At 42.8% G+C, this 17,893-nt stretch overlaps 1 protein-coding gene and 1 pseudogene across 2 annotated transcripts in view; one reads left to right on the top strand and one right to left on the bottom strand.

Moving 5' to 3' along the window:
• The window catches only part of Shq1 (SHQ1, H/ACA ribonucleoprotein assembly factor), a 106,445-nt gene that overhangs the window by 60,181 nt on the left and 28,371 nt on the right, over positions 1-17,893 (top strand). For both annotated transcript variants that reach the window (XM_031382756.1, XM_031382755.1), the window contains exon 10: positions 2,874-2,994. In XM_031382756.1, the coding sequence (XP_031238616.1) occupies positions 2,874-2,994 (121 nt within the window). The remainder of the gene's footprint in view (positions 1-2,873; positions 2,995-17,893) is intronic.
• Positions 6,642-7,172, bottom strand: LOC116099338 (annotated as a pseudogene).

Below are 17,893 nucleotides of genomic sequence, written 5' to 3'. Positions count from 1 at the left end.
TCTTCTGTAGCTTAAAACATTAAAAGGGGGACATAGTCAGGAAGGGCCCTTGCTAAGCAAGTGTGAGGACCTGAGTTTACATGGCCAGCACACATGTACAGTGCTGGGGGTTAGCTGCCAGGTTCAGGGAGACCCTTCTCAAGAGAATAAAACAGAGTGTCAGAATGTTCTTCCTGCCCTCTGCTCACTGAGCCCCAGTCCAAAGACCAAGAAACATGGCTCCTGGAGAGCAGCTGAGCTTGGCCTCTGACCTTCACATGCATAGAGAAGAGGGAGGTTCCCTGAAAGCAACAGCTGCCCAATGAAAACAAATTGAGATTTTCTCAGTTTGTGTAGGTAGCAGATCACATTATTTTCCCTTTTTTGGCACTTAGCCAGCAAAAAGCATCTCCTACTCTGATCCTTCTATGGATAGGAGCAATTTCTTAAGTGCCTCAGCCATACGCTAGTCTCTCTGTTAGTGAGAGATTATTACCCAACATGGTCGCCAATAGGAAGGAAAGCCAGAGAGCATGTTAAATAGTATTTACTGGCCACCTACTTATTATTGTCTTACATATTTTCTTTATGTTTCTTTATGTTTCATATATCATCATTATGTTTCTCTGTGCCATCATTAGACAGTCATTCCTGAAGCAAAACATTCATGGCTCTTGTCATTTGTAGTTTGGGACACTAGTTTCCGGTGCCTTCACCGGTGAGGAGGAGACCCTAGATTCAGGGTCTTTCATGAATAGGGTTAGCTTATCCAGCCAATCAATTTTAGGGAATCTCTGAAGTTGGGCCATTTGACATCCTGGGGACACATGCTGGCTCCTTCTTGCGATGAAAATAGTTACCATGGTTACTGTACCTTTGTTTTTTATACTCTGGAGCAGGCAGTGAACTGCTTGAAAAATGGCCACTTTCCTGCATTGCCTTTGAGCCAAAATAATTGTCTTAGCTTTAGGCCTGAGCAGCTTTTTTATGCTCATAGGATGTATGGCAAGAACACAACTGGGTAAAGCCCCACAGGAGTCCAGGACTGCGAGTCCCTGTAAGCTACTGGTCACTGGCCATGTGACGGCCTGGAAGAGGCTGTCTTTACCTTTGTTAAATCATGTTTACTGAATAAGTAGCTGAGTGCAGAACAGAAAGAACATTTGACGCAAAAGAGATGTTAAAAACCGCAGCTATCTACCCTAGCTGTGATGCAGTGCTCACCATGGGCAAGCTTGAGAGACTAAACATGGCATCAGATGACAACAGAGGGTTGGAGGAGGGGTGAGTTTAATGTGCTTCTTTTAGATTATCTGGGTATCTTTTACCATGCTATGACATAGAATTCCATGACAATAGTTTTGGTAAGGCTAGGGGAAGCATGGCTTCAAAGAGAGCTTCTAAATCCCTTTTCCCAAGCTGTCTCACCTGTGAAAGGCATGCTTGTTGAAAACCTCATCTGAATATTGTTTCTCAGTTGCTTAAATACATATGAATCAAATTTTTGAACATTCTTCTGTCAATATTTAAGGGCTGAATAGTAGATTGTGTCCAGGTTTTATTGGACATATAATGTGTTTCTGGTGGACATTTGGATAAAGAGGTGGTGTGAAAAATGAGTAACTGCTCCTCCACATAGACCAGTCCTCAGCACACAGTAGGCTCGCCCTATTGAGTTAGTGAATGGGCCAGTACTCTCCCTGCCACCCTATATCCTGCATTTTCTGCTCATCTGGTTATATTAAGAAGGTATGAGGCCTTGGGTGGGAGTCCTTGGGGCTTCTGTCACACTGTAGAGAAGTAAAGTCAAGTTTCAAGTGAAGAGTTTTTTCTGGCAAATACCTGTGATGGCTACTTGAAACTCTTTATAGTCAGTCAGCCAGTTACCTACGGTACTGGTTAGCTTTTTTTTTTATCAGTTTGATACATGCTGGAGTCATCTAGATAGGTGGAAGGGCAATTCAGAAATTGCCTCTACCAAACTGGCATATAGGTAAGGCTATGGATGCATTTTCTTGATTAGTGATGGATAGAGGAAGTCCCAGCCCACGGTGGTTGGTGCCACTTCTGGACAGATGGTCCTGGGTTGTATAAGAAAGTGGGCTGAGCAAGCCAGTAAGTCAGTAATGTTGCTTTATGGTTCTATATGCAAGCTAAGAATTGCAAGTTTTTCTGGTTAAGTCAAGGACAGGATTGTATGTAAGTGGCCAGGGTAACTGTGTCAAGTGATTGGGGTGGACACCTCCACTACCCGCTTATTATAAATATAAAGTAAGTAATGTGGAAGGCAGAGGTTTAAGAAAAGAGCACATACCTGTAGTGAAAACAAAGCACCGCCTCCCCCAAAAAACAAAGGTGAACTGAACCTGGAAGAATTGTTAGAACTGTCCCAACTACCAAAGGAACAAAGAGAGTCACACTACATACAACTGATTCCTGCTTGATTTCTCTATTTTGGTGAATATTTGGGACTCTGTCAGCTATGGAGAGAGGGCAGGAATAAGGGTGGAATGAATGAGGGGGTGAAATGGGTGGGGGGTAGGGTGTGAAAGGAGGTGCAGGGAAAGAGGCTGGGTGAGCATCATGCTGTGTGTAGATTTCAGACTGTTCAAAGGGGAGCCTGCTAGTGTACATGTGTCTTGTGGGTATTGGGGACCACCTCTGAAATAACACAAGTTTTCTCTTTCAAAACATGCTTTCTAGCCAGGTGACGTGCAGGCCTGTAATCCTAGCCATTCAGCGGGGAAGCAAGTGGATCGTAAGTGCAAAGACAGGCTGGGTATCTTAATAGGACTGTTTTAAATATATTATCTCTCAAGATCTTAATTTTTTAACTAAGAAATTGGATATTTTTCTCCTTAAGGTTGACTGGTTGTTTCCAAATTTTCCTTCAGGTAAGAGTGCAGTTTTAAAGTGTCTCCTGGATGTTCACAAAATCTTTCAGGAAAATGACCCAGCATATATTTTGAATGATCTCTACATCTCAGACTACTGTGTATGGATTCAGAAGGCCAAGTAAGTTGTGGTCCCTGGGTAATTTCTACATGCTTACAACAGTGAAACACCACTTACCTGGGAGGAAGTCTTAGTATGTTGTGTGAGAGAAACCCAAAGCTGCTAAATACTTTAGAAATGGCTGGATTCTAAGCAAGGACATCATTATTTGGAACTCACCTGAACTACATAGAAATACTGTCTCAGGGAGGGAGGGAGGGAGAGAACACATACACACACACACCTTGGGAAAGAGGGAGAAACAGGAGGGCAAGGTTCATTAAGATAAGCAGTTTGATAAATTTCTTGGGGAGATAGGTGTAAGTAGGTAACATTTGATTTTTGGTGTGGGTATTGCTATAGCAGAATATGTGACAGAGACAACTAAAGGGAGGAACAAGTCATTCTGCTCACAGTTTAGAGCAGTGGTTCTCAACCTGTGGGCCATGACCACTCTGGCCTTTTGCACGGGTCACCAAAGATCATTGGAAAACACAGATATTTACATTACAGTTCATAACAGTAGCAAAATTGCCATATGAAGTAGCAATGAAAATAGTTTTACAAGCCGGGCGGTGGTGGCACATGCCTTTAATCCCAGCACTTGGGAGGCGGAGGCAGGCAGATTTCTGAGTTTGAGGCCAGCCTGGTCTACAGAGTGAGTTCCAGGACAGCCAGGGCTATACAGAGAAACCCTGCCTCGAAAACCAAAAAAAAAAAAAGAAAAAAGAAAATAGTTTTACAGTTTGGGGTCACATGTATTAAAGGTGCACAGCATTAGGAAAGCTGAGAACCACTGGTGTAGAAGGTACACGGGAAGTAAGGCATGGTGGCCAGGGTCCATGTGCTATGAACTTGCCCCATGGCTTCTTCATGTCTTTATCAGAAGAGGAGAAAGTAGGGCGAGGCTGTAGGACTTCTAGTGGCCTGTGTCCAAAAGCTCTACAGCTCTTAGGTGGTTGTTCCCTTAACTATGACAAATGCTTATAGAAGGGTATGTGGGACTTCTGGATGCAAACCCTAATGGTATACACAGAATTGCTAACCTCCAAACTGATAGGAAATCTCAAGACTGAGTACCTAGACCTGTACCTGTGGCAGGGCTGTGGGTGCATGCATGTGTAGTGGCATTTACATGTGTAAGAGTTGCAAGGTTTAAATATAATGCAAACAAGAACTGTGCCTTTGTTGACTGGCCCCAGACTTACTGAGTTCACGTTTCAAAGTATAAGAAAATACAAATTTTACAGTCTTACAGCTTATTGAAGTAGGTATTGAAGAGTGCGAACACTCACAAACAGGCTCCAGCACTTGCTGAGTGAAATTTTCATGATCTGTAGAGGTGTTTCGTGTTCCTCAATCACGGAAGCACAGCTGGTTGGCTGTTAGCTTTAAAAGGTGGTGCATGTGTATGTCAGGACGAACTTGAGTAGATCTGCTTCTCGTCAGGCATAGCCAGTGATCCACTTCAGTAGCAAGGGGCCCTTTGTTGGGACTTCCAGAGCTCTTGATTGGAATGATCCCTCGGTGGTGTACAACACCATGCACAGTGTTGTGTCCGTGCTGACCTAAATGGAAGAGAAGCACTAGGCTTCTGTTACTGCCTTTTAATACCTCTGTGGATGAACTGTGATCCGGAGTTCATTTCTTCTTTCTGTTCACGAGGAAGCGATTACATGAGAGTGTAGTGTGAAAGCCATCTGATGGCCTGTTGTCTGGAGGACGCTCGGGGTCGCTGCAGACAACATCTCATTCTGCAGCATGTGGAGGCCACATCTGTGGTGGAAAATTGAATCCTTAACTCCTGAGGTCTTAATGGCAGGTCATCACTTCATCTGGCCCTCCTGCTGATTGAGCTTATGAGACACCCCCTGCCCTCTCTTGGTGTTGCTCTTGTTTTCATAATAAGATTGAGTTGCAGTAGTCTGCATGTAGGTGATTTGTTTCTAGAGATTTTATAAACATGTAATGAGTATGGAGGTTGGTGCCAGGATCCCATTTTTGTGAGTGCTTCTCTCCATATTGTGATATTCCTTATTAAATACAGAGAAAACTACATTGCATTCCACAGACAGCTGTAAGTGTGCATGTGTAAGTATGGGGGTCATCAGACATACTTTTTAAGTTTTTTTCTAACATTTGTTTTAAATCATAGGAAACAGAAGAATTCTTAGGTTACAATTAACAATTAATCCCTAGAATTAATTGTTACAGCGGTAACGATTTTTTTTTATTTGTTTTTGGTTTTGTTTCTAAAAGAATAGTGTAGTCAACAGTAGAAAAGAAGAGAGAGCTTGCAGAGACTCAACTATTTTATAAACTACTTTGCTTCTACTTCACCAATTGGAGTGTACCTTTTCTCTCCCTAAGTAGACTATGTTGTTTCACTGTGATAAAATTATTGATAGTCCAGCTATTTTTCCTCTTCCTTTGAAATAACACTTCTCTTAATGCATCTGATTTTTATTGAACTTTCTAATTTCAGCCTTGGCTTTAAGTACAGCTTAGATGATCTTTCTTGTATTTTACCTATGAACCTTCTCACTTCTGAATTAACCCCAGGGCAGCCTCTTAACTATTTTTGTCTTCATCTTTTGCTGCCTTATATAGTTAAGCCACCACATTTTTACATTACACAATAGTTTATATTTTCTTTAGTCTATACTTGATATATTTGATTGTAATAATAAAAAGCTGTGTAACATTTTCTTGGAAGTACAAGTATGAAATTCTGCCTTGCCCAAAAAACAGCATTCCATTTTTCCAGTCAGACATTTACTTTGGCAAAAACTTATTGAAATGCTGTCATTCTTATATTGAATCAAAGAAGCTATGGCAACAGTGTAAGGTTTGCCTCATGAGGATGTTTTCCTTTTCTATGCTATCTGCTTTTTGTGAAGCCTTGGATTCTTATTATGAGTTATGAGTTTACAAATTAATTTTCCTAGGGAAAACAGCAAAGCACTCCTTGCTCCTTCAGTGTATGTGGCACTGGGATTTCCAGTGTGGTGCCTGCTGCAGCGTACATTCCCTGAGTGGGGTTTCCGGTGTGGTGCCTGCTGCAGTATACATTCTCTGAGTGGCAGCGTGATGATTGTTGAGGTTTGCTTGCAGTGATGATAACATAGGTAGGAAGTTTTCCAGGAGGAAAGGGATTTAATGAACCATTTGTTTTGATAGTAGATGTTCCCTTAGCGTTTGGTTGAGAAGTCACTACATACATCTTATGTCTTCATCATAGTGGAATAATCTAAGCCCTCATCTCCTCTAAAAACTTTAAGGGCCCTGTGAAAGAATACTAATCTGGGTCTATCACTGTTCTTGTGTCAATAGCAAATTTTAGTTGAATTGAATGGGCCCTGTTAGTTAAAGGAGAAGTTTTTCATTGCTAAAAAATGTAGCTCTGGAGCTAGTAAGATGGCTCAGCAGTTAAGAGCATTGGTTGCTCTCTTAGAGGACTGGTATTCAATTCCCAGCACCCCCAAGGTGGGTCACAACTATCTATAACTTCAGGTCCAGGGAATCCAGTGCCCTCTTCTGGCCTTCACAGGCATTGCACACATGTAGTACACTGACATAAATTCAGACAAAATTCTCATACACATAAAATAAACCAAAAAAAAAAAGTTTTTTGACAGTCTGAAGTTTTATTCAGTGGGTCGCTGTGTCTAGAAGAAGGTGTTGGGGCTCTTAGTGGTGAAGTGTGGCTTGTGCTGGCACCGTAACACATGCTGGGGCAATGGAAACTTGATCTTGGAGTCATGGAACTTCTTGACAGCTGACTGGCGGCACTTGCCAGCTGCAATCTCTTCCACTTTCATGATCTGGATGGAGTGTGCACAGGCACGGTGTCTGGCACCCATGTCTCGGTAGCACTGTGTGACGACGCCAGTGGTGGTCAGGTCCCAGTACTCCCAGTACATGTTGTGTGTGCCACTGCAGGAGTCGTAGCGCAGCCAGATGCCAAAGTTCTTCACGTTTAGGCGTGACTTTTCAAACACCTGCCCACAGTACACAATCTCCCCGGATGACTTCTTCATCTTCTTCAGCTGCGACACAAAGTACCAGAAGCCAGACTTGGCCACCACATGGTTGGGTGCAAAGATTCACATACTGTACAGTGGTGGTGTGTGGCATTTTGGGGTTGGCAAGCAGCACCCCACCACCTTGTACTCCCAAAGTGTGCCCAACACCTTCATGGCACTGCACGCTCGTTCACTGCCAGTCACACACACACACACACACACACACACACACAAAGTTTTTAAATATAGAACTTTTAAAAGAAGTAAAGTAGGGCTCCGTAGGGAAAGGCACTTGTTGCCAAACCCACAGACAACCTTGAGTTTGATCACTGGAACCATGGTGGAAGAGAGAACCAGCTGTCTTCTGACCACCACACATGCACCATGGCATTTGTGTAAATGCATGTATACACATACACACGCAGTAAATAAAATGTAATTTTTAAAAAGCTGTCCATCAGTTATAGCTTATATTTGTTGAAATTTTCAGTTAGGTTCAGTGTTGACTTTCTTCCTGCCTCTGAGTCTTTTCATGGTGGCCCACCATTATTAGTTCTTGAAGTTCTGTCCTCCGATAACTCGGCAGTTTCCACCCTTTGTGTAGCACAGGATGTAAGAGTGAAGCAGTGTGTTCTGGCTCTGTTCTCACTGCCCTGTGACCTGGGAAAGCTCTCCTTTTCTGCCTTTGATGCTGTTAGTATTAGTATCTAATACTTACTCCTTTTGTTTATTTGGGTTTTTTATTTTTTTATTTTTTGAGACAGAGTTTCTCTTGTACAGCCCTGGCTGTCCTAGAACCCACTCTGTAAACCAGGCTGGCCTGGAACTCAGAGATCCATGGAAATACAGTGCACACACCCATTTGTAACTTAATAGTAGTCAATAAGTCTCTTCCCTTTATAATGTAGTTTCTATTAAGTGTTTTTTAAAAAATAAAATAAAATAAGAAACTCCTCACTGTAAAAGGAGGTATGTTTGTCCAAGGAAGAGAATTGACAATAACTGACTAGGTTTGGTTTTGTTTGGGTTTTGCTGATTTGAAACAGGATTTCTTCAGCTTCCCTACTGCAGGGATTGCAGGCATGTTCCACATACCTGCCTTAAAACTGTGTGGCTTTAATTCACAGTACATTTTGAAATGGCTAGGAGACAAAGTATTATTTTTGTTCTTCTGTATATAAAAATTTTTGGTATTTTTAAATCTAAACAAAATCCAGACTGTCCTCAGTATAAATATATGAATGTGTAACTAATTGAAGTGTTCTCTCTCTGGTATGGTAGGATTTTGTTGGTTTTTCTTTCTTTCTTTTTTGCGGTACTAGGGAATACCTTTGTCCCTGCATGTGTGAAGCAAACCCTCTGCCTTTCAACTAACTCTCTAGCTCAACTAGGATAGCATTTTGTTTTCAAGGTAGTTAGATGTGCAGAAAAAGAATTTTAAAATGTGTCCTGGAAATGCTGGACTTATATACATTGAGCTGATAGTTAACTAATATTATTGGTATATTTAAATTCCCACTCCATTTTAGCATACTTTTTCCTCAGAAACAGTCTTATGATCCCAAAGACACTGAAGCCAGAGTCTGTGAAGGAAAGTTCTTCCTAAACTCTTATCTTGAAGGCGAGAAGCCCTCCACCTCAGCTTTGGTGATTGTAACTGAACTTAAGTCATTTCTGTGCTATCTCACAATAGTGGAACACCCAAGACCTCGCTGCCCTGCCCTGTTCTGCTGCTTCCAGGCCTGTGTGCTTAGCAGAGTGAGCTGTGCCCCGGTTGCTGTGGAGGCAGAGGCTTCCATTTTCCTGGCATATCTACAGCAGGAGGGTGTGGGGTTGGCTCACAGGGAGGTGCAGCATTGGTACTAGATATTTTATACAATATTGTAGGCTTCAACTTTGTTGAACCCTAAGGTAGGATAGATGCTAAGATAGCTCTTGGGAATGCGCTGGTGAACAAAGAAGGTATGTTGTCTAGCGGTATTGAGAAGTTACAGGGCCTTCAGAATTGATTAGCTGTAGCATGAGTAACCCTTTTTCTGAGGCAGTATTAATTCCCACAATAGTGGATTGATTCTGTATAAAGCAGGTTATTATAAATTGGGTCAGCTCCTTCAGTCTCTTCCCTCTCTTCTGCCCAGGCCCATTTTGTTCTGATATTCCATCATGCATAGGCCAGAGCATGGTTCTCACTAGAAGATAAGAAGCTGTGGTGCTGTGCTTTTAGACTTGTTGAACCGGGAGCCAAAATAAACCTCAAATTACTCAGTCTGAGGTATGCTGTAATAGCAACAGAAAATGGGTTAAGACACAAAAGACATCGAGTTAAGATCTTAAGGACTGATAGCAGTCAAAGGGCTGGTAATGTAATGCAGTGGTAGTAGAACTCCTGTCTCCTCTGTGCAGTTCTTAGCAGTGGAGGGAAAAGTTAAAAAGAGTGGTATAGGCATATGATACTAGCACTTGGGGAACTAAGGCAGAAGAGTGGAGAGCTTGAGGCCAGCCTGGGCTAAGTGGTAAGACTCTGTGTCAGAAAACCAGATGGGGTGAAGAGGAAAGCAGAATATCAGACATAGGAAAAAGAACATGGTCTACCTAAGACCTCACAAACTCACAGAACACAGGAATGAGCATAGGAAGGAGAGAGATGAGACTGGAGACTCATCTCCAACCACTTTATCCTAGAAGTGTTGAGCAGCAAAGAACCTGAAGCTAAGTGGTACCTGTATGAGTGACACCATCCAGTCTCATCGTAGGAACTTAGGGGTCAGGGTGTGGGCTGGAAGCTGAAAGACTTGCCTGGGTGTCATGATCCAGGTTGAGGAACGGTGACTGGAGCATGGGTAAAGGCAGTGAGAAGAGGCAGGCAGTGCTCAGTCGGGAGGTGGGGAAGCAGGCAGATAACTATGGACAGGCTCAGAGAGAAGGGGGAGAAGGGAGGTGAGTGAGAGCCAGGCTCTGACCATTGAAGGTGCCTTTGACAAGATTTAATAGTACTGGAGAGGTTACGTTGGGAGAGACGAAGAGAGCAGTCTCTGTTCGTCTGGAAATGCTGCCTCAGCCTTTAAGGAACATGCAGAAGAACATGCCAAGAACATTTGGATCACAGCTGGGCAAGATGTCTCCAGAGGAACTTGGACAGAGAAGGGATATGAATTAAACAGCAATGTGAAAATGCTGTCTGGTTGCCTGGGACTATGGGACTCATGTGACTATAACAACAGTCATTCCTGGCTGAGAAAAGAACCATGCAGGGAGACAAGGAACGCATGGGAGCAGCATGCTGCACTCATTGCTTACTTGTAGCTGTGGTTAGTGGGAGAGCAAGAATGGACTGAAGCTGCTCATATCTGGGTCAGTTTATCCTTGTAGTATTCCTTCACTGCTGACTGAGCCACCATCCTCTGTCTTAGTTATGGGGTCATATGAGGAACTCTCACCACTGTGGATCCTGAAGTTGCTAACTCCCTTGGTTTCAGTCACATTATGGAGGAGAAACTCACTTGGGCTTTGGCAGTAGAAACCAGTTTCTTACTAGATGGCAGATTGTCTCTGAAGCAGGTGCTAGAACGTGGCTGGGCCTAGGGGACTCAAGCCTCCCAAAGTGAGACAGTGGCCTGCTCTGGCCATGTGCCCTGAGGCTGCTGCTTCACAGGCGCTCTTAGAGAAGCCATCCACAGCCCTGAACTTTCATGCCTTTCCTTTCAGTGGAGATGGTGTAGATTCATAGGTTTCTAATTCTAGGAGGTGAAGAAGGGGTTGGCCCCAGTAGGCATTCTCTCTTCTGTCCAGTTACCTTGGACACAGCAGCTTGAAGAGGTACTCGTGGGATGATTCATACTACCCAGGGCCCAGAGTGTACCCGAAACATGCACCACCTCATGCAGACAGAGCTGTAGCTGGGGAGAGACAGGGTCTCCCTATCACTGATGTTTATAGTGAACCTACAGGCCAAGGACTTATGGCTAAATTAAGGCCTATACTTTGGAGGCAGAAGCAGGTGGGTTCTGTGAGTTAGAAGCTAGCTTAGTCTACATAGCAAGCTCCAGACAGCTAGGTTACACAGAGAGACCTCATGTCAGAAAATAAAAAGGAAAATGAAAAAAGGGAGAGAATGATTGAGGAATACATCGACGTCAGTCCTTCATAAGCATATACATCCATATACAAAACCCCTGCAAGTGTACATGTGTATACACACACACACACACACACACTTATTTGAAGTAGGATAAAATTACAAATGAAGCAAGAATGACAACAAAAGCCCTGTCCTGGATGGCCTGCTCTTTTCTGAAGGGAAACTAAGAAGGAGTGGATCTGGGGGAGAGGTGGAGGGAAGGGGAGTGGGAAGAGTAGGGGGAGGGGAAACTGCCACTGGGATATATTGTATGAGTGAACTTTAAAAAACAAAACAAAACAAAATTTCTCATGAACCCTTAATATTCTGATACATAATTTTTCTGAGTACACAGTTCTGAGAGCACTGGTCTCTTCTCAAAGTGTTATGGTAGTTCTGAATCATAGGAACATCTGTAATCCTATGATTTATTGGCACTTTGCTTATAAGGGAAGCCTAAGAGCAGCTTTCCCCAGTGCTCGCTGCTGAACACTGCTGATACAGTACAGGTCCACGGAGTAGCTCCCTTCTCTGTGACAGCACACTGGAAGGACACAGGGAGTGGATATAGGCATTGTAGTAATCTTTCCTTATGGAGCTCAATCCTACTTCTGTCCAGGATGAGTTTGTGGGCTTAATAAAAAATAAACAATAAAACTAAAGAGCAACCTGACTTGCCCAAATAGGCATCTTACCAGGAATGATCTCAACTCAAGGTTTAACATGCTTGAATAAATCACAGTTGTGTTTTGAAATGTCTACACATTTGTCATTAGAAGACAGTAACACTCGACATTTAACCATTCATCAGAGAAGTAACTTCCCACACCAAGTAAACCACCCAGACTGTCTGCCTATCACTTTGAAGGCCTTAATTTAGCCAGAAGTCCTTAGCCCTGTAGGCAGATTGGGGGTGGGGTAAGGGTGTGGAGACCTTGTCTTAAAAAAACAAACCAGGCTGGGGATCTGTCTGTCTCCATATACTCCACCAAGTGAGTCCCCAGTGCTGAGGCTGGCAGATGTGGCCCTGCTGCGCCTGACCTTTTCCATGGCTGTTGGCTATTTGAACTAGGGTCCTCATGCTTTGTGCCACAGGCATTTTCCACCTGAGTTGTCTCAGCTCTCAGCCTATGATTTATTTTAGTGTAGTTTTAGACTTAAAAAAGACTTGCAAAGTAAGTAAGTTCCGAAGTAAGTGGTGTCAGTAATGAGGCAGCATTGATACGTCCTATTGACTGAAGGTTTGGTTTTTTTCTTTTTTTCACTTTTAACTTAATGTCTACCTTTTTTTGTTTTTTAGTCTGAAGTAGAACCCAAGTCAGTTCCTCAGACATTTGACTATCCAGGAGCTTAAATGCCTTTGGGAGGTACTGAAATACTGTAGAGACACTACTTATCTGAGGTGTGAATCCTCCCAGAGCTCAGCCTTGTAGAGTGGTTCAAAGTATAACTCTCAGGCCATTTGTGTGTTATAGGCAGCAGTATACTGATTCAGTAATAAAACACTGTGAAGAAAATAACTTAGGCAAGATTGTGTGCCTTCCTATTTCCTTAGGATGGTGATTAGGGGGAAAGTGTTGGTAGGAACCTTGTAAAATGAGAACAGCCTTCAGCCGTGCCCAGGCGTGTGGGTGCCTCACCTGTGTGAGGAGTAGTGTGTGTTCCAGCCCATCCTGTAGCTTTCACTGGGTTCCCTTTGCCTCTGATTCCTATGTGGCCCTGGCCTCCTCAGGATCTTAGAGCTGTAATTTACAGGAGGAGCAAATGTCAGTTCCTTTCACCTCCTTGCTCTGGCATTTTTATGTCTTAAAACTCCAGGTCAGGTGAGTGTGGGTGGTGATGGATCAGGTGAGTTTTGTAAACCACATTCTGAACCTCATGGAGAGTCCCGTCCCTGAATGCTGTGATAGCTTACTCAAGGAGAAGGCTTACACTGATTAATGTGGCGTGTGTGCGGTTAGCATGCTCAGAACATGCTCTGTTTAAGGAGAGCTTTGTCAAGAGCAGTCTCTGAATGGAGTCACAAAAGAAAGCTTTTTAAAAAACTGACAACTTCAAGTACAATTTCCTTTTCTTCTGCCTATTATGATTGAAACCCAATCCTTGTTATAACATAATTATCTTAACCGAAGCCAGCAGGGAGTTGCTGCTTTATTGTAAGGGCTGTGAAGTCCCCTAAATAAATAGAGGATTAATGACATTCACAGCGTGCTGTGAAGAGGATGAGACTGACTGTGGTCCTCTGACTTGTCCCATTTCCTGCTCTGACTAAATAGAAGCTGGAAAAATGAGAACAAGAGCTCCCAAGCATGTCACTGGCCTCCAGGTATTGGGAAAGGGCCTTTCAGGGCCAGCTTCCAGATTAGCCCTTTGTGTGATGCTTATTTGATATAATTCTATCATCCATTGTTCTTTTACTGTTTCCAATTAAAGACTTATTTTCAGTGATAGTTTTTATTTCAAGGATACAGATAATAGCAGACCATTTAAGGAATTTGACCATTTTGTGTTTTGAGACTGGGTCTCACTGTATAGCCTAGGCTAGTCTTGAATTTATGCTTGTTTTTAGACTCTCAGAGCTGAGATTACAGGTGTGCACCAGCATACCCAGTTAACAAACTGCATTTTAATATATTGAGCTCTCTCTTCTTTATGCCTCTCTCTCCCTTTCTCACTCTCCTTTCTTTTCCTTACAGTTCTGGGGATCAAGCCAGGGCCTTACACATGCTGTCAAATACTCTACCCCTGGATGGCATCCCCAGCCCCATATCAACCCACTTTGGTCCATGTTTAGATATATTCAATTAGTTGGCCTATTAGAAAGCTTAAAGAAAATATTGCCCATTGGGTTTTGTCCATTTTGCAAAGAACTTTTGCAAAATACTTAATTAATTTAATATCTTAATACTTAATAAATCTTTTAATAAAAATTTGAAATTGATCATATTCTGTTTTATGTTTGTTTTACCTTCTGTTTCTTGAAATTTTTAAGTGTTCTAAATTGATTCATGTATTCTTTGTTTTGTACTATTATATCTTCCTCAATGAGGTGTGCTTACCTCAGCGGACTCATGAGCACAGCTGTGTGGGATAAAGGAAACTTGTACTAGACCTTCTCCCACCTGCATGTATTAGGAATGATTAAGCTTGGCTGACATTGTGTATGTGATGGTTGGTGGTGCACCATTCAGTTTTGGGTCTAGCAGCCTTTATGAAAAAAAAACACCACTGCTTCCTGGAACAGTTCTCCATATCTCTAAGGAGAAGCATAGCTATTATTTTTCTGAGAGCCTGAAATATGGCTAGGGCTAGAGGTTACCTTTCCTAAAAAATGAAGAGTTGTGGTTAGGAAGTCCTCAGCACTTTGTTTCAATTAAGTCACAGGGATGGAAGCTGAGATAGTCCAGCCTGACCCTTTCCAGCAGATTGCAGGGGTTTGTGGGCAGAACGGATTTCTAGGTGTCTTCGTTAGGGCTTTACTGCTATGAACAGACACCATGACCAAAGCAAGTCTTATAAGGACAACATTTAATTGGGGCTGGCTTACAAGTTGAAAGGTTCAGTCTATTATCATCAAGGCAGGAATATGACAGCATCTAGGCAGGCATGGTGCAGGAGGAGCTGAGAGTTCTACATCTTCATCTGAAGGCTGCTAGCAGAATACTGACTTCCAGGAAGCTAGGATGAGGGTCTTAAGTCCACATCCACAGTGACATACCCACTCCAACAAGACCACACCTCCAACAGTGCAGCTTCCTGGGCCAAGAATATACAAACCACCACACTAGGGTACCACAGCTTAGCTTTACTTAACTTTGCTTCAGGGATTCTTTTGTTTTTCCTGCTTTATTTATTCTTATACGGAGGTGGAGGTACCCGAGGAGGTGAAAGGACAGCTAGTGGAGTAAGTTCTGTCTGGGATCAAACTTGGGTTGTCAGACCTGGTCTTGCTGCCTTGCTTTGGGGATTCTTATGAGTTCATTCAGGAAGTAAAGAGCACGAACCAAGTGGCATTTTGAGAAAAACAGAATAGAATTTGAAATACATGATCATATTTTATTCCAATGTGTTAATTTAAAACATTAAAGAGCAAAAGTTGAGACTAGAGAGAGAGCTCAGATGGTAGAAGACCTGCTATGCCAGCACCTGGACCTGAGTTTGATGCCAGAACTCATGTAAAAAAGCCATGCATGGTGGTGCCGGTCTGTAACCCTGAGGCTGCCTCGTCAGCCAGTCTACCCAACTAGGCAATGTGATGATTTGAATGAAGTGTCCCCTATAAGTCTCTGGTACTTGAATACTTGGTCCCCAGTTGGTAGCTGTTTGGGAAGGAATAGGAAGTGTGGCCTTTTTGGAGGTGTGTCTAGGGGGTGGGCTTACAGCTTCAAAGGGTTCCTACCTCCCCAGTGTGCTTTTTGGTTCCTATTTGTGAGTTGGGAATATGAGCTCTAAGTGGCTGCTCCAGCTCCATGCCTGCCTACCTGATGCCATGCTCCTGGTCATGATGCTAAAGGGCTTCTGCTTCTCTGGAACTGTATGCCCTCCCAAAACCCTTCTTTCTGTAAGTTGCCTTGGCCATGGTATTTTAATCACAGCAATAGAAAAGTAACTAAGACGGGCAAGCTCCGGGTTAAGTGAGAGATGCTGTCTCAGAAAACTCATAAAAACAAACAGGTAGAAGACTTCCCTAGGAAGGCACCTGGCCTGGCCTTCTGGCCTTCTCATGAATGTACACATAAATATACACACAAAATAAGGAAATTGTAAAATGAGCAATAGATAGCATTCTAAGGGGGAAGGAGAATGTAATTTGTAAGGGACAGTCTTATGTGAGGTGACACATGGGGTTAACCTCAGAGTGTATGATCCCATAAGGTTTGATTTTGTGATTTTATTGTTCATGGGCCTAGTGAACTCTGCACTGTGAGAGAATTTCCTAGGGGATGAAAGTTTCACTCAACTTGATACTCCAACATAAAGCAAAGTTCCTGACTCTTGTTAATAATGCTCAGTAAATGCTCAATATATTGAAAGTTCTAAATCAGTGAAACCTATTTAGGTAAATGTAACCCCCCAGAAAAGAGTAACATCGTAGAGGGTGCTTGGGTGTGGGAAAGTGAGAGTGCGGTGTGTGGATCAAGTTTCCTGCTCCTTCCAGCAGTATCAGTTCTGAGTGTGGTGCTGAGGCTGGCCTAGCTGCTTCCCCGAGGAGTCAGACTCAATAATTAATCACCTCCGGTCCTCCGCTCCTCAGCCATGTGCTGTTACCTTGTACAGAGACAGTCATTGCAGAGGGAAAGGATGCTCCCCACTTCAAGTCCAGAATGTTCTCTACATCTTTATCCTCTCCAAATTATGTGCCCCAAGAGAAGACTTTGATTTGTATGTAACTGAAAGGCATTATGTGTGACCGTTGTTTTTATCCTATGAATGACAATGTCTTAGACCAGTTCACTCAGTTTATTTGAAATGTGTGGCCTGTGAATGTTTTTGTCCTTAGAGGTCCATTTGTTTAAATGAATTCAGATTCTAAGTGAAACCGAAAGGTACAGAGCACCTGCTTCAGCAGGCATACTTCATGCTGTGTAGAGATGCGAGTCACAGTTTGTACATCAGAACACCTGCTGTCAAGGAAAGTTACTTGGAAGTTGGTGTGTAGGAAGCAGTGATATTATGCTGTCATGAAAAGTCATAACTGGAAAATACATGGAGAAAGCAGCATACATAAAGAGAATAGTCACAGGACAAACTCTCACAAGGAAGCATGGTAATGATAATAAAAGTGTCTAGTTTGTACACTCATGGGAAATTTTTTTATTTCATATGGAGATTTTGGTATGTTTTCTATATCCCCACCCACCCACCCACCCACTGCATGCCATGCCTTTAAATTTTCTTAAATAAGCATTTAAAGAACTTAAATGGATGTGCCAGCATTACAGAGGAACATGAAAGTGTAGTGGTTTGTACATGAGTTCAAATGAAAAAATAAAAGAATGGAAAGAGAAAGCTCTTATTCCCCAAAGGAAGTACAATAGATACAGCAAGTAGATGGCTCCTCAGGGCTTCTTTGGGTTTTCATAGCTACAAATGAAACCCTTTAGCCACTGGTCCTTAGCAGTGCAGATGCAAAGTTTCTCTCATGGTTTTGATGCACCAGTTTTATGATTTAAACAAAATTAAAGAGTAGAGCCGGGCGGTGGTGGCGCACGCCTTTAATCCCAGCACTTGGGAGGCAGAGGCAGGTGGATTTCTGAGTTCGAGGCCAGCCTGGTCTACAAAGTGAGTTCCAGGACAGCCAGAGCTACACAGAGAAACCCTGTCTCGAAAAAACAAAAACAAAAACAAAAACAAAATTAAAGAGTAGAAAGGAGGCCACACCCCCTGACATGTTCAATAGTGGATTTTGTGCCTATGTTACCAGATGGTAGAATGTCCTTGGTAATGTTTGTAGTGTTGCCTACCCTGAGTCCTATACTGGATAAGGTATCTCTGTCACAGCTACCCACACACTATACTATACTATACTGTACTATACTATACTATACTATACTATACTATTACTATACTATACTATATGTCTTAGCCAGGGTTTCTATTCCTGCACAAAACATCATGACCAAGAAACAAGTTGGGGAGGAAAGGGTTTATTCCGCTTACACTTCCATGTTGCTGTTCATTCACTAAAGGAAGTCAGGACTGGAACTCAAGCAGGTCAGGAAGCAGGAGCTGATGCAGAGGCCACAGAGAGATGGATGTTCCTTACTGGCTTGCTTCC

This window comes from Mastomys coucha, unplaced genomic scaffold (assembly GCF_008632895.1).
Source record: "Mastomys coucha isolate ucsf_1 unplaced genomic scaffold, UCSF_Mcou_1 pScaffold20, whole genome shotgun sequence".
Lineage (NCBI taxonomy): Eukaryota > Metazoa > Chordata > Mammalia > Rodentia > Muridae > Mastomys > Mastomys coucha.
The sequence above is the reverse complement of the archived record's forward strand: the minus strand, read 5'-3'. Positions and strand labels throughout refer to the sequence as shown.